Genomic DNA, 12,456 nt, shown 5'->3' on the forward strand with positions numbered 1-12,456 from the left:
CGATATGGCTTATGGCTTTAAGCTGTACGACTGACAGAGATGTTCAGTCCAGACCACCAAAAAGAAAAAAAAAAAACTAGCTAAAAGTAAATGCTAAAGGGCCTCAGCATCGACTTTTGACCTGATTCTCTCTTCCAAAAATCCAAATGACATCCATAGAATTATACTGATTATGTCAGTAAGGTATCACACTGGCTCATCCAGCTTCTTAACTGACGTATTCATACACTAGTGCCCCAGCTGAGTTGTAATGACACCAGAATTAGCCCAGAACCCCAGTAAAGGTCATACCACTTACCAGGCCATTGCAAGTGCTGATTGCTGCTGTCCCACTCCCGGAACCTGGCTGCCATGCTGTGCCAAGGAAGTGGCAAGGAACTCCTGAGCGAGTTGTAATCTTCGCACTAGTGTGGTTGCCACGTCTCCTTTCTACTATGTAGTTATGGGAAAGAAATTCCACGTGGACAGTCAAGTTAAAAAACAGATCCTTCTCCTCATGATTAATTTTGTAATATACGTCATTTTCATTTTTTCCGAGATCTCTCTTCTTCCTTGTGTTTGAGATGTGATGGTGTAGATTAAAAGAAAGAAAATGTCCACTTGCATCTACTCTTGCTGGATCAACCACATGGTAATCTGGCAATGTCTTCACAAATTGCCCTGAGAAAAAAGGGGGGGGGAAAAAGGAAGCAAAACTAGGGTGAGTACTGGCCTGTTCAGATTTCGCATAATTTAAAGGGAAACCCAAAAGTGAGTGCAATTCACCACAACATCCAAGTGACACAAAGGCAGACAGTGCACAGATTACCATGCAACACAGTCCTCATTTGGGCTTTCTATTATCCCATTATAACACTCAATCTGGAAGCTAAACATTCTTCTTTTCAAATAATTTGTCACCATTTACAGAAAAAACTGACTGTTACACACATGCTCCTTCCCAACACCACAAGGGTTGGGAACCCTCCCTGTCCTCGGTCTCCAGCACATGATGCTCTCTGATCAAAGAGGTCATATTCACACATTCAAAAAGCTGAAGACCTGAAGTAGGAGACAGAACCTTACAAACACACACAGGCAAAGAGAACACTAACTGATTTGATAGTTTGTAGTAACAGCATCTCAGCATCAGCTTGAGCAGCTGTTGCAGCAGAGGAGGGAGTTTTAAAGAAGGGTTTGAAGAGAATGAAGTAATCATGATCTTTTGTACGAGAAGTTTCAACCAGGGTAAAATTGGACATCTTATCACTTACCCGGATCTAGCAAGGGAAGAGAGTGTTATTGGCATTCTTGTCCCCTCTATGATCCAGAACAAACACCACCTGTTTCCAATTTTTTTTTTAATTACTGTGAAACTCGAAAGCCCCAAGAAAATAACATAAATCCACATAAAAAACAGTCCATAAGAACTCATAACCTAGGGGCCAGATCTTCCACTGGCGTACTTGAATTCTGCCCAAGAAATCACAGTCTGAACATATTTAGTTGAAAAGACGTTGTGACGACACGGCATTCCAGTTCTTCTTTCCCCAGAGTTGCTCTTCATTCCCAAGGTCCCAGCCACTTATACATGAAGTGACTACATTTCATTCATTAATTAAGATGCTTAACAAAGCAATTAGCCTGTTCCAGCTACTTCCAGACTAGGTCTGGTTCAGCAATCCTTCTAGAGGCACTTCTCCCTCCACTGCCTGCACCTTTAAAGCCAACAGAGGAGAAATCATGCCTAAGCAGACAGCTGTCTGGATTCATCCCCTTCAGGAAGGAACATATCTCATTTGTCCTCATTACTGCAGTATGAGAAGTGGCACGTGGCCGCTTGTGTTTCCTCAGGCCATGGACCCTTGAGACACATAACTGAAACACTTCCAACTGAAAAGAAAACTAAAAAAAAACACACAAAAACCCCGCTTCCCAGCACATATATAAAGCTACACAAAAAATCTGGCCTTCTCTCTGCAGCATCTCTGTTTCAGAAGCAAGACTATTCTCTTACACAACAGATTTCTTCACACACAAGCCTTTCCACCAGTCTACAGTGACCTGGAGCCTCTGTAGGACAAGCCACAGTAGTGGGCTTTTAGGCCTCAACAGTCTTGACAGGTCTTGACAACACGGTGACTAATGCCTACCACAAGTTCTGAGAGACATCTGCTCTTGTCCACATAAGGGGACTGAAACACTGGAAACTCAGTCCACACCTTCATGTCTGCAGTTTATATAGCCTCTAGGTAGCACAAAAGGTGCCAGCTACCAAAAAATTTAGCAGCTGAAGCTAAACCAAGGTCTCCCCTTCCTCACACTCCAGAGTGAAGCAAAAAGCGGGCAGGTAGAAGAGATAAAAAAACACCCAGAAATACAGCTTAACGGCAGATGCTGAATTACAAGACTTCTGGGAAGTCCCACATCCCATATCGTGCTAGCAAAGACAGGCTAACAGAGAATGCTGCAAGATCAGGCCCCCATTTCTGCAGTTTTCAGCACAACTCATTAAATAATCAAATTAAATGCCTGAAGGAAAATTTACTCATTTGCTGTCACTGTGTGATTTGCCTCTGCCTGATGTCTTGAACTTAATTTGTTGTGGCTTAACTGTTAAGCTCCATGCAAGGCCAAAGACTTGTGGTTTTGGACTTCAAACTATACAAGGAAGTTTTTATCTCATCACTACAGCCATTAGTGTATAGAGGTTAAGGCAAATTAGACACCATCATCAGTAAATGGAAGAAAATGGTGAAGAATTGAGTGGCAACAGGATTATCAAAACAGAGAAATCCAACTTCTTCCACCAACTCTTTAAATACTCATTTAGTCACTGGAGAGGGGAATTATGCTGCAATAATAATAACTGTAATATAACTGTAGAAATGAATTATTATTAAGCTTTCAAAAGACCACGGGGAATAAGATTATTACAACAAAAAATTTAACAGGATGAGGCTAAAGATATTTTTGCAAGTAATCATTATCAGTTTTGTCTAGACAGTTGGGTAGAAGTCAGCAAAGGCAATCCTACCATTAACAGAACAATTTATTGAGCTCCATATTAAGCCTAAAACACTGCTTGACCTTTTGAGCTGGAGAAGAATCTAAAACAAAGACAAGAGGTATGATTTTGGTGATACCTTTCTGCTCTTCTAAGAAAGAATAACTAAACACATGCAACCCAAACTGCACAAAAATAAGGGCTGCATCCTTCAACACTGAATGTCTCAATTTTTCTAAAGTAACATGAATTTCTATTAAAACACCACAGGTTCCCATAAAATTTAGCAGCAGCAAACATAAATGGAGGGAATCTACATCAGTGCCACTGACAAGCCTTAGGGCTGACATGTCACAGCATCTCCCTTGGACACCTAGTATACTCTCTACTCCAGGGAAGTCCTGCCAGTGAAGTGGGCACTGCTCAGGATATTTAGGTCAGGTGAACCTCCAGATAATGTTTGTTGTGTTTCCAGAACTGCAGCCTGAGCATGCTGGCTTGCATCTGTGCTGCAAACAAGACCAAATCATCCCACTGAGCAGCACACTCTCAAGTCAGTACTTTGCCATGCAATCATGCTGACTGCTCAGGCCCTCTGGGCACGTAGGACAAGCAAGGTTCAGGCCCCTCATGCTTGTTTGACTAGTCTAAGTATTGTTTAAGTTGTCAAAGAAATCTTCCCTGCAGACCTTCCTAATTCTGAATCATTGAAAACATCTGATAATATTCAAAACCACTGCTGTCTGTTCTGCTCCTCTGTGGATACAAATTCAGCACACATGGCAGAGAACTGCCTTATTAAGAATGGCTGTACACAAAGTGAATAAATTAGAATAAAGACAAAAACATACACAATCTGTCCCACATAACAGGAACACCACAATTACTTTCAGACAGATAACACATTTCCTGACAAAAGTCCTTTAAAATGTTATACATCATCATTTGCCATTGTTTCATCTTGATCTTTGTAGTTCATCTACATCTGCCCCAAAAATCATCTGGCTTCTTTTCAAACAATTCCTTGGGATAGGAAATAGTGTGGCTCATCTTGTGAGGAATCATCTTTGCAAGCCAAAGAACAGCTCTGTACCCAGCAAACATCCCAAGTTCCAAAGCCCTATGGCAGGGAAAAGGCCTTCAACACTCAGCAAGGGCATCCTTAACTGTCCCATCTGCCACACTCTTTATGGATGGGGAGGGAGCAGAACACTTCAGCTATTCCAGATTCAAATTTTAGTCCTTCACACTTCCCACTGCAATAAACCTTACTCTGAAAAAAAAACCAAAAACAATAAAACAATTAGCCACATTTTGAACTGCCTCTTTACTCAATGCTATTTGAAAAGCCTAGATTTTGCATGCCTAGGAAGTTAAATTAATTCTAAATTCATCTCCTAATGCCTGACAACTAAACAGCTACTACAGCTGCTAACACAGCTATATCTCTCTTCTGTTCCATTTAGAGTCACAGGAGTGTAATGACTGTGACATTTACTTTAAATGAATCCAGCAGGACCTGACTTCAGGATAACTGTTCACTTTTCAAGCATCTTACTTAAACACTTTTCCTTTCCACAGTCTCTGAGGGGTGAGAAAATTTTCTGCTCTGTGTTCAAGCTCTCCTACTGACAGCACCACAGATGTTAATTGCATCAGAAAGATTTTCAGGAAGCAAAATTTCCTCCTACACTTTCTTCTACAACCAGGCAGAGTCCTCCAGCTAATCATAATTCTTCTCCCTTGGGAGCCACTTCTCCGATTTTCCTTAAACAGGCAACAGGATAAAATTCCCGACTTACACCCCTCCAAGACCAAAGGGGTCAAAAACTTGACCCACCTGCGAGGGCGGCCTCAAAGACCCCTCCCGCAGATAAAGTCTGACTTGCAATTACCACCCTCACTGAACGTGAATAGCTCACAGTGGGTGTTAAACCCCGGTAACACCAATCCTTCTGTAGCGTCCGCTGCTTTAGTGCAGAAGCGAGCGTTTGTTTAAAAATAAATAAATAATCAGGACAGCAAACTTTCTCAGCTTAGCAGTACAAAACGATTCTGGCATTTACAGAGTTGCCCCTAAACGAGGAAGACCAGCAAAAAAGCGGGGTTCCGTGATACGTTCATCTACACAGCGGAACTCGGTGACTCCCAAGGAGCCGCAGGAAGGCGCAGCCGAGAGCGCTGAGCCCCCGGTGCAGAACTTTGGGCGCGGAGCAGCCCGTCCCGGCTGGCGCCCAGGGCAGCGCTGCCAGCGGGAGGGAGCCCGGGCAGCACCGGGGGCCGGCACGGCGCTGCTCGGGCAGGAGGGGAGGCGAGCAGCGCCGCGGAGCCGCGGCTCCACCGGCTGGACGCCGGGAAGGCTGGAAGCACATCCGCGACGGGACCCGCTCCCCCCGCGCACCCCAAACCCGCCGGCACTGACCTTGCCTGCCGTCGGGGAAGGGCGAGCCGCCGGCCGGCGGGGCCCTGCCCAGGCAGAGCGCTTGGGCGCGCAGGACGAGCAGCCAGAAGGAGACCATGCGCGCCGCCCGGCTCCGCGGGACACATGGCATGGTGCGGGCGGGCGGCTCCGAGCGGGGCCCGCCGGCGCCTACCGGGGCCGCGGCATGGCCGGGGCGGCTCCCGGCGCCGCCGAACACAGGCGCCGCTCCCCACAAGGGCTGCGCGGGGCCGTCCCGGTGTCTGGTTTCTGCCGGCGGAGGAAGGAGGGCTGTGGGGAGGGAGCCGCTCCCGAGAGCCCCCGCCTCGGAGCCGCAGGGGTTAAGGCGCTGGGGCGAACCGGGCCGGGCCGGCGGGGAGGGGAGGAGAGGCCGCCAACAGGGGCTGCCGCCCCCCCTCCGCCCTCCACCGCGGCCAAAGTGGGGCGTTCGCCCCGGCAGCTCTCGGGAGGGCCGCCCCGCACAGGGCAGCATCCCCTCCCCGGTCACACGCCGGTGGTCTCCGCTGAAGGGCGCGGGGAAGGCGTAGCCCCCGCACCCGCCCTGGCAGAGGTTCCCCCGGCCGCTGGAGAAAGTGCTCGAAGCACTTGGGAGTTTAAAGCGTTTTCCACCACGTTCCGCTGCAGCGGGAAGGGACGGCGCGGGTCTCGCCCCGCCTGAGGCGCCCGGAACCCACGGTCCCTCGGGGTTCGGCAGCCAAAGCCCAGCCTTCAGACTGCCTCACAGAATCACAGAGTCAATTAGGTTGGAAGAGACCTCTGAGATCATCGAGTCCAACCTGTGACAGAACACCACCTTGTCAACAAGACCATGGCACCAAGTGCCACGTCCAGTTTTAACTTAAACACCTCCAGGGGCAGCGACTCCACTGCCTCCCTGGGCAGCCCATTCCAATGTCTAATCACCTTTTTGTGAAACTGTTCTTCCCAATGTCCAACGCAAACTTCCCCTGATGCAACCTAAGACTCCTCAGGGTGTCGAGGCCGTTGCGTGTTTTAGCTGTCGCATTGAGATTACTTCTGAATGTTCTCCCTCCATAAGGAAAGTTCCTAACGGCCTTGGCACCTACGTTTTTAAGTGCATGCCATGTTCTCTCTGCCAAAGATCCCCTGACATGGCCTGCTGATGCTCCACAGATGGGTGCCCACTTCAGTACTGTCCCATGCTTACAGCTTGGGCTGAATTCCACATCTACTTCAAAAGCCTCCCGCCCAAAGGTGACTTCACCATGGGTTTCTTGTATAGTTTTGTGGCAAACTATGCTTATTTGTGCCTGTTTCTCTGCTCAGACTTTCCCCAAGGTGAATGGCTGCTGCAGTTCAACTGCCTTATCTGTGAGAACTGTGAAACCCAGACTCCAAAGCAGAAAAAATGCAAAAAAGAGTTAAAGTTCCAAAGGTTTCTAAATCTGGTAGAAATGTGCCTTCCCCCAGGACTGAGATAAGATAACTCTGGAAAGAGAGAATATTTGTAAAAGAGTGATACTTGATTTAGGAGTCATCATGTGCTCTCTTCTAGCTAATGGAAGGACACAGACCACGCAAAAGATACCAGACAGCTCTTGCCAAGAGAAGATTTGTTCATTGCAAGGTATTTAATATACCTGTCCATATATTCTGCATATCAATAACATTATCTCTTACAGCGACATGTTTCCTGGTGTGCTTGCCATCAGGATTCTTAGTTTATTCAGATAGTGGGCACTAAACTGTTTTGTGAGATTGGGTATTATACCTGATTAGCTCTTTCTCAGTACTTCCCCGAGACTAATTTAAACCTAAGTGTGACCTGAAACTGATATTATATATACATAATATTTAACATTTAAAAAACACTTGACAATTGTTGCAAAGAACGAGTTACACAATTTGCCATGAACAGTTTAAAATAATTAAATTGGTGAATAAGGAAGTATCTACAGTAAATGGAATAAAAAGGAAAAAGACTATAAAACAAGGAGAATAGGCTAGGAGCATTGGAAAGAAGGGGTGACTGTCCAAGGGATGGCCATATATTTACAAAGTATTGGGTTAACGTATTTCTTGAAGGCAATCAGAAAAATAGTCCTTCCATGAGAGACATTTAACTATTTGCTTCAGTTTCCAGTAATCTTTTTGGGTAGGTGTTCATTGAGTCTGACATGAGGCAACAGTATTTCATGAAAGGTTCCATCTTGGATTCTTCCTCATCAGGAAAAGTTAATTTCTTTTACCTATAATTCTCTCCAACCCTGGAAATGATGGAGAACTAAAAGCTTTAGGAACTCAAGAGAGGTTGTAGGAATCTGGGGGTTTTCTGTTTGGTTGGTTTGCTTGTTTGTTTGCTTTAAGGACAAAAAAACGGAGATGCAAAAGTCATATGGAGTGGAGAAAGAGTACTGTGAGAATCTGGCCTAAAACATCTATAACTCCCTGGGCTTTGTGCCAGCATGTACGTACACAGAAGAAATGATTCACTGGGTGTAGTATCAGAAAATACCCTGGGGGACAGTAGAGTTCCTACTTAAGGGATGTTGTGCCTGTAGCTGGCACAGTCACAGTGTCCAAAACACAGCACTTTACCAGCTACTAAGAGGAAAACTATCTCTACCCCTGCTAAAACCAGGACATACATTCAGTCAAAATGTGAAGAAATGGCACAAGTAGAAAGCACTTTCCTGCTGTGAGTACATACTGAGGCCAGCTATTTAAGTGAACGGAATTTATGGCACTGTCTCTTCCCAGCAGTTTCCTGTTCCAAAGAGGCATTACCAGAGGTTTTGGCACCTTTTTTGAAAGTATTTGAAATTTTTTTTGCCAACTCAACCTCAATTGTAAAAAGAAAAAAATACAGCACTATATCAGCTATGTTCTTTTGGCAGCAAAGTTATTGCAGTACAGTAACTGCATCTCCACACAGAAAAACCTATACATTTATTGAAAGGTCACAATCAAGAGACACAGTCAAGCCTGGATTGGCAAACCAGACACAATATCTGGATTCTTTTAAATTTAAGTAGACTTCCAAAGCAGCAGTAAAATAAATGTGTGTGTAGCAATTTATATGTATGTAGAAATGTATAGAGAAACAGAAAAACTGAGGTTGTGAGCAGCGAGGAACTGAAACACAAATTGTATGATTTCACATAGAGGAATTGCTACAAAATGAAGCCCACTGAAGACAGTCAGGAAATATGCTTTACTAGGAATGAGAGTCTCCTAGAAGTTATCTAGTACACACTTGCTTGCCTGCTCCTCCGATCAGCAGGAAGAGAAGATACCTCTGGAGGATGACACATCCCTTTCTGTCACATGCAAGGTGAAACACTGTCCAGACCTGATTATCTGTTAACTATACAGGCAGCTTAACAGTTTGCTTGGACTAGAAGTGTTAAGAAGATGAGTCACACCTGACGTGGTGGGCCATGTTAAAGGTATTGAGTATTGGTAGAGATGCGAATTGAAAGAGAATTAGTCTGAATCCCAAAGACTCTGTGGAGTGTGCTGGGTAATTATTGTTGCATCCATTGATCTATTGTTCTCAGGCAGATTTAGATGGAAGTTTGTAAGTACCTTTTCTTTTTTTTATTCTTATTCCCACTTTCTCATTTAGAGATGCAGCCTCCTAACATAGCTAACTATTGGTAATTGAACTAGAGATTGCTGGATCCCTCAACTTCCAATTCATTATAAAGATTTTGGGAATTTCGTAAGTTACTCATGCAAAAAAAAATATTTGCTGACATTCCACTTGTAGTATGTTTGTCGGCAGATCCAAGTAACAGAATGAAGCAAACTCTAAAGTAGTCAGTGATTCTATGACATGAAAGTTTTTGGGATGCTCGCACTCAAATTCCTGATCAGTCTTCAAACACTGGTTGTAATTTTTAATTGATAAGCTAATTCACAGAATTATAATTTTTTACTTAGTCTATGTGAATTTAAAATTCATTCGTCATACTATCCATATTAACATTTAAAAACGTATTTCTGGAGCAACAGGACACATTGAAATTAGCTTTGTATTAAAATTAGTGCCAGAAAAATATATTCTCAGTGGTCTGTCTAGAAAACCAATGATGGGAGGAGATGAACATGATTAAAGTGATTTGGAGATTTCTTGAATTAAAATTTACTTCTGTGTCCAAATAATACTTTCTTGAGGATATGTCTATGGTCCATGAAGCATACCATAAAGCACTGTGTGATCATTTTGTTATCTAACTGAGATTTTGTAATGAAAACCTCTATACATTTCCTACTACATTTTTAAGAAAAGAACTGCCATGAAAATCTTCCCATGGTGGATATATACTAAGTCACACCAAACCTGCACTCTCAGAATGGAGAAAGTAGAGTTGTAAAATGCAGTTCAAAACTGTAACAGTTATTGTCTGAATTTAGTCAAAAGCATGAGATTGTAGCCCTGAGCTCATAAAAAGCCAAAGGGAGACCATATGCTTTCCAGAAATTGGAACTGAGAAAAAAAAGAAATATGAAATTTCCTTTTCCTGTTTCCTTCTCCTCCTCCAGAATTTTGTTTTAATGAGAAGAAAATGCCACAAAAAGAATTATTAATAAACGGAACACAATTGCAAGAATGCAACATTTGAGAATAATGTAAAACCCATTAAAGTTACATATATTACTCTTTTTAATGAAATCTGTTCAAGAGCTTTACTATTACTACATTTTCCTTCAGCATTCAATAGGAAAAAAAATTAAACTTCTCTTATTGCTATAAAAAGACTCCAAGAAATAGTCCCATGTTTCTGTGTTGATATATTCAACATTTCAATAATTTGTTTTAAGCTACAAAAATTACTTTCATTTTGAAAACAGAACCCCATCTCCCTTGCCAAAACATTTCAGAAGAGCGTACAGTTGGTTCAGTCACTGTTGTAATCATAGTAAATCTTTTGTTTGTGTACGAGGTCTGTAAAAGTAGTGAAAAATTGCAGGAATTCTTTAGGGTGAATTGTAGGAAAATTATAATTTTCAGCAAATGTTGAAAGTTTTTTTGCATGTTTATCTGAAACATTTTTAAATGCTATTTGAGAAACACCTGCAGGGACACTTTTATCTGTGATACAGTATAGTCAGAATCAATGGGCTGTTGGTGGTCTGAACTGGTGAAAGCTTCTTAAGTTTGCTGTACTGATGGATCCTGTCTGCAGGCAATCTAGCAACCTCAGTCCTATGGATTATTTTAGCATAATACTACATAGACGCCAAAAAGCCTCTTACAAAACCCTGCAGGATCTGTTTGAGATCTCCAAAACAAACAAATCAGCCATTTTTTCACGATTATCACCAGAATACATCACAAAAGCCTATGCCTATCAAGTTTATTTCAGTTTTCATAAAGTTTGAGTCAGTTACACCAGTTCCACTGTCCCTTTGATAAAAAGAAGGCTCTGAAAAGTTACGTATTAGCAACAAGCCTTTGGCAGCATTGGTGAAATGAATAGGGAACAAACAGAAGACAATATTTTCCAGAACAATGACCCTTGGGTATTATATTTGCTGAATTTGGCAATACTTTTTGAAAGTAGCGGATGGCTTTTTTAACATTTTTCCAGCCATGGAAGTGTTCTGACAGTGTGTTAAATTATTCAGCAAATATTTCTTTTATTATTTATCTAGGTGTAGCAAGTTTCCTTACCTGCCTCTAAAACTTCTCTAAGATGAAGAATGACAAAAGAAAAGTACAGTCCACCCAAGGCTAAAAAGGAATTTTGCTGGTGTTCAAAATATGAGCAAAACCCTTGGGTAAATATTTCACACTTACTGCCCTGAGTTCAAAGTTCACTACCAGTGTGTTCCTGTGAGATACCTCAGTTCACACTTTGTGGCTTTCTCTGGTGACAAAGAGAAAAAGCAATATATCTTTGGACATTGTTTCCCACCTCATCACCTTTCTGAATCACTATTACTGTTTAGCCCCTGTTATGTATCAACAAGATGTGCCAAGCAGAAGAAATGGTAGAAGAAATTATTCTATGTAAGACATGCTTGCTGCTATTTTTCCAGTAAAATATTTAAAACTGGGTGTGGAGCTAGCAATGTGATGAGAACGGGGGCAGAATTCAATGTGGAAAAAATCCACTTCTGCACTGTCAGTCTCACTAATGATTTACCAAGTGAACAAATCATAGCCTCTGTATGACTCGATTCCAGATTATCTTTTTCCTTGTAAGCTTATAGTAGCAGGACCAAGTAGAGAGGTAAAATTGAATAAGAACTTGCTTGTTGCAAATATATTACCAACCCTGGTTTTGGATAAGTGCTGACACTAGTGCCAAGGCAGCTATCACTGCTGGGGGCTGGCGGGCACCAGCACTGTTTACAGAGCCTCTGCAGTGTTGCAGCTCTGATTGAAACTCAGTGTTTTCACTTTGCTTGTTTATATGGTTGTTCCGCTGCCATTGAAGGATCCTTGGCTTTCTCTTCTGCGTGCACAGTTTTACAGTTGACTGCAGCACTGGTGGAACTGATGGGATTGTCAAGTTTCACTGCAAGGATGGTTTCCTCTGCATGAGAGAATTTGAGAAACTGTTGCCATTCAGCAGGCTAAGAGATGCAACTTAACACCCTACTATTGAAAATGGCACCTCAATGCAACCCTAGTTAGTGATTAAGAGGTATGGGAGCCTAGGAAAAAATCCATGATTTGGAGAAAGTGTGTTGGATTTGGTTGGGGTAGAGTCAATTTTCTTCACAGTGGCTAGAATGTATATCTGGTTTGTGCTTAACACAGGGTTGATAATATTGAGATGTTTTTGTAATGACAGAGCAATGTTTACACAGAGCCAAGGCCTTTTCTGCTTTTCACAGTGCCACACTGGCAAGGAGGTTGGAGGTGCATGGGAAGCTGGGAGAAGACACAGCTGGGACAGGTGACTCAAACTGACCAAAGGGATGTTCCAGACCACATGACATCATGCTCATTAAATAAAGTGGCAGGAAGAAGGAGGAAGAGGGTGATCTTTGGAGTGATGGAGTTTGTCTTCCCAAGTAACTGTCACACATGATGGAGCTCTGCTCTCCTGAA

General features: G+C 43.0%; 1 protein-coding gene across 1 annotated transcript in view; it reads right to left on the bottom strand.

Moving 5' to 3' along the window:
• ADAMTS12 (ADAM metallopeptidase with thrombospondin type 1 motif 12) overlaps positions 1-7,075 on the bottom strand; it is a 140,711-nt gene extending 133,636 nt beyond the window's left edge. The window contains exons 1-3 of the mRNA XM_017811085.1: positions 7,068-7,075; positions 5,115-6,139; positions 299-660 (exon numbers count right to left, since the gene is read on the bottom strand). Coding sequence (XP_017666574.1) covers positions 299-660; positions 5,115-6,139; positions 7,068-7,075 — 1,395 coding nt within the window. The remainder of the gene's footprint in view (positions 1-298; positions 661-5,114; positions 6,140-7,067) is intronic.
• Positions 7,076-12,456: the final 5,381 nt, after the last annotated feature.

The sequence above is a fragment of the Lepidothrix coronata genome, unplaced genomic scaffold (assembly GCF_001604755.1).
Source record: "Lepidothrix coronata isolate B3197 unplaced genomic scaffold, Lepidothrix_coronata-1.0 Scaffold31, whole genome shotgun sequence".
NCBI classification, from domain to species: domain Eukaryota; kingdom Metazoa; phylum Chordata; class Aves; order Passeriformes; family Pipridae; genus Lepidothrix; species Lepidothrix coronata.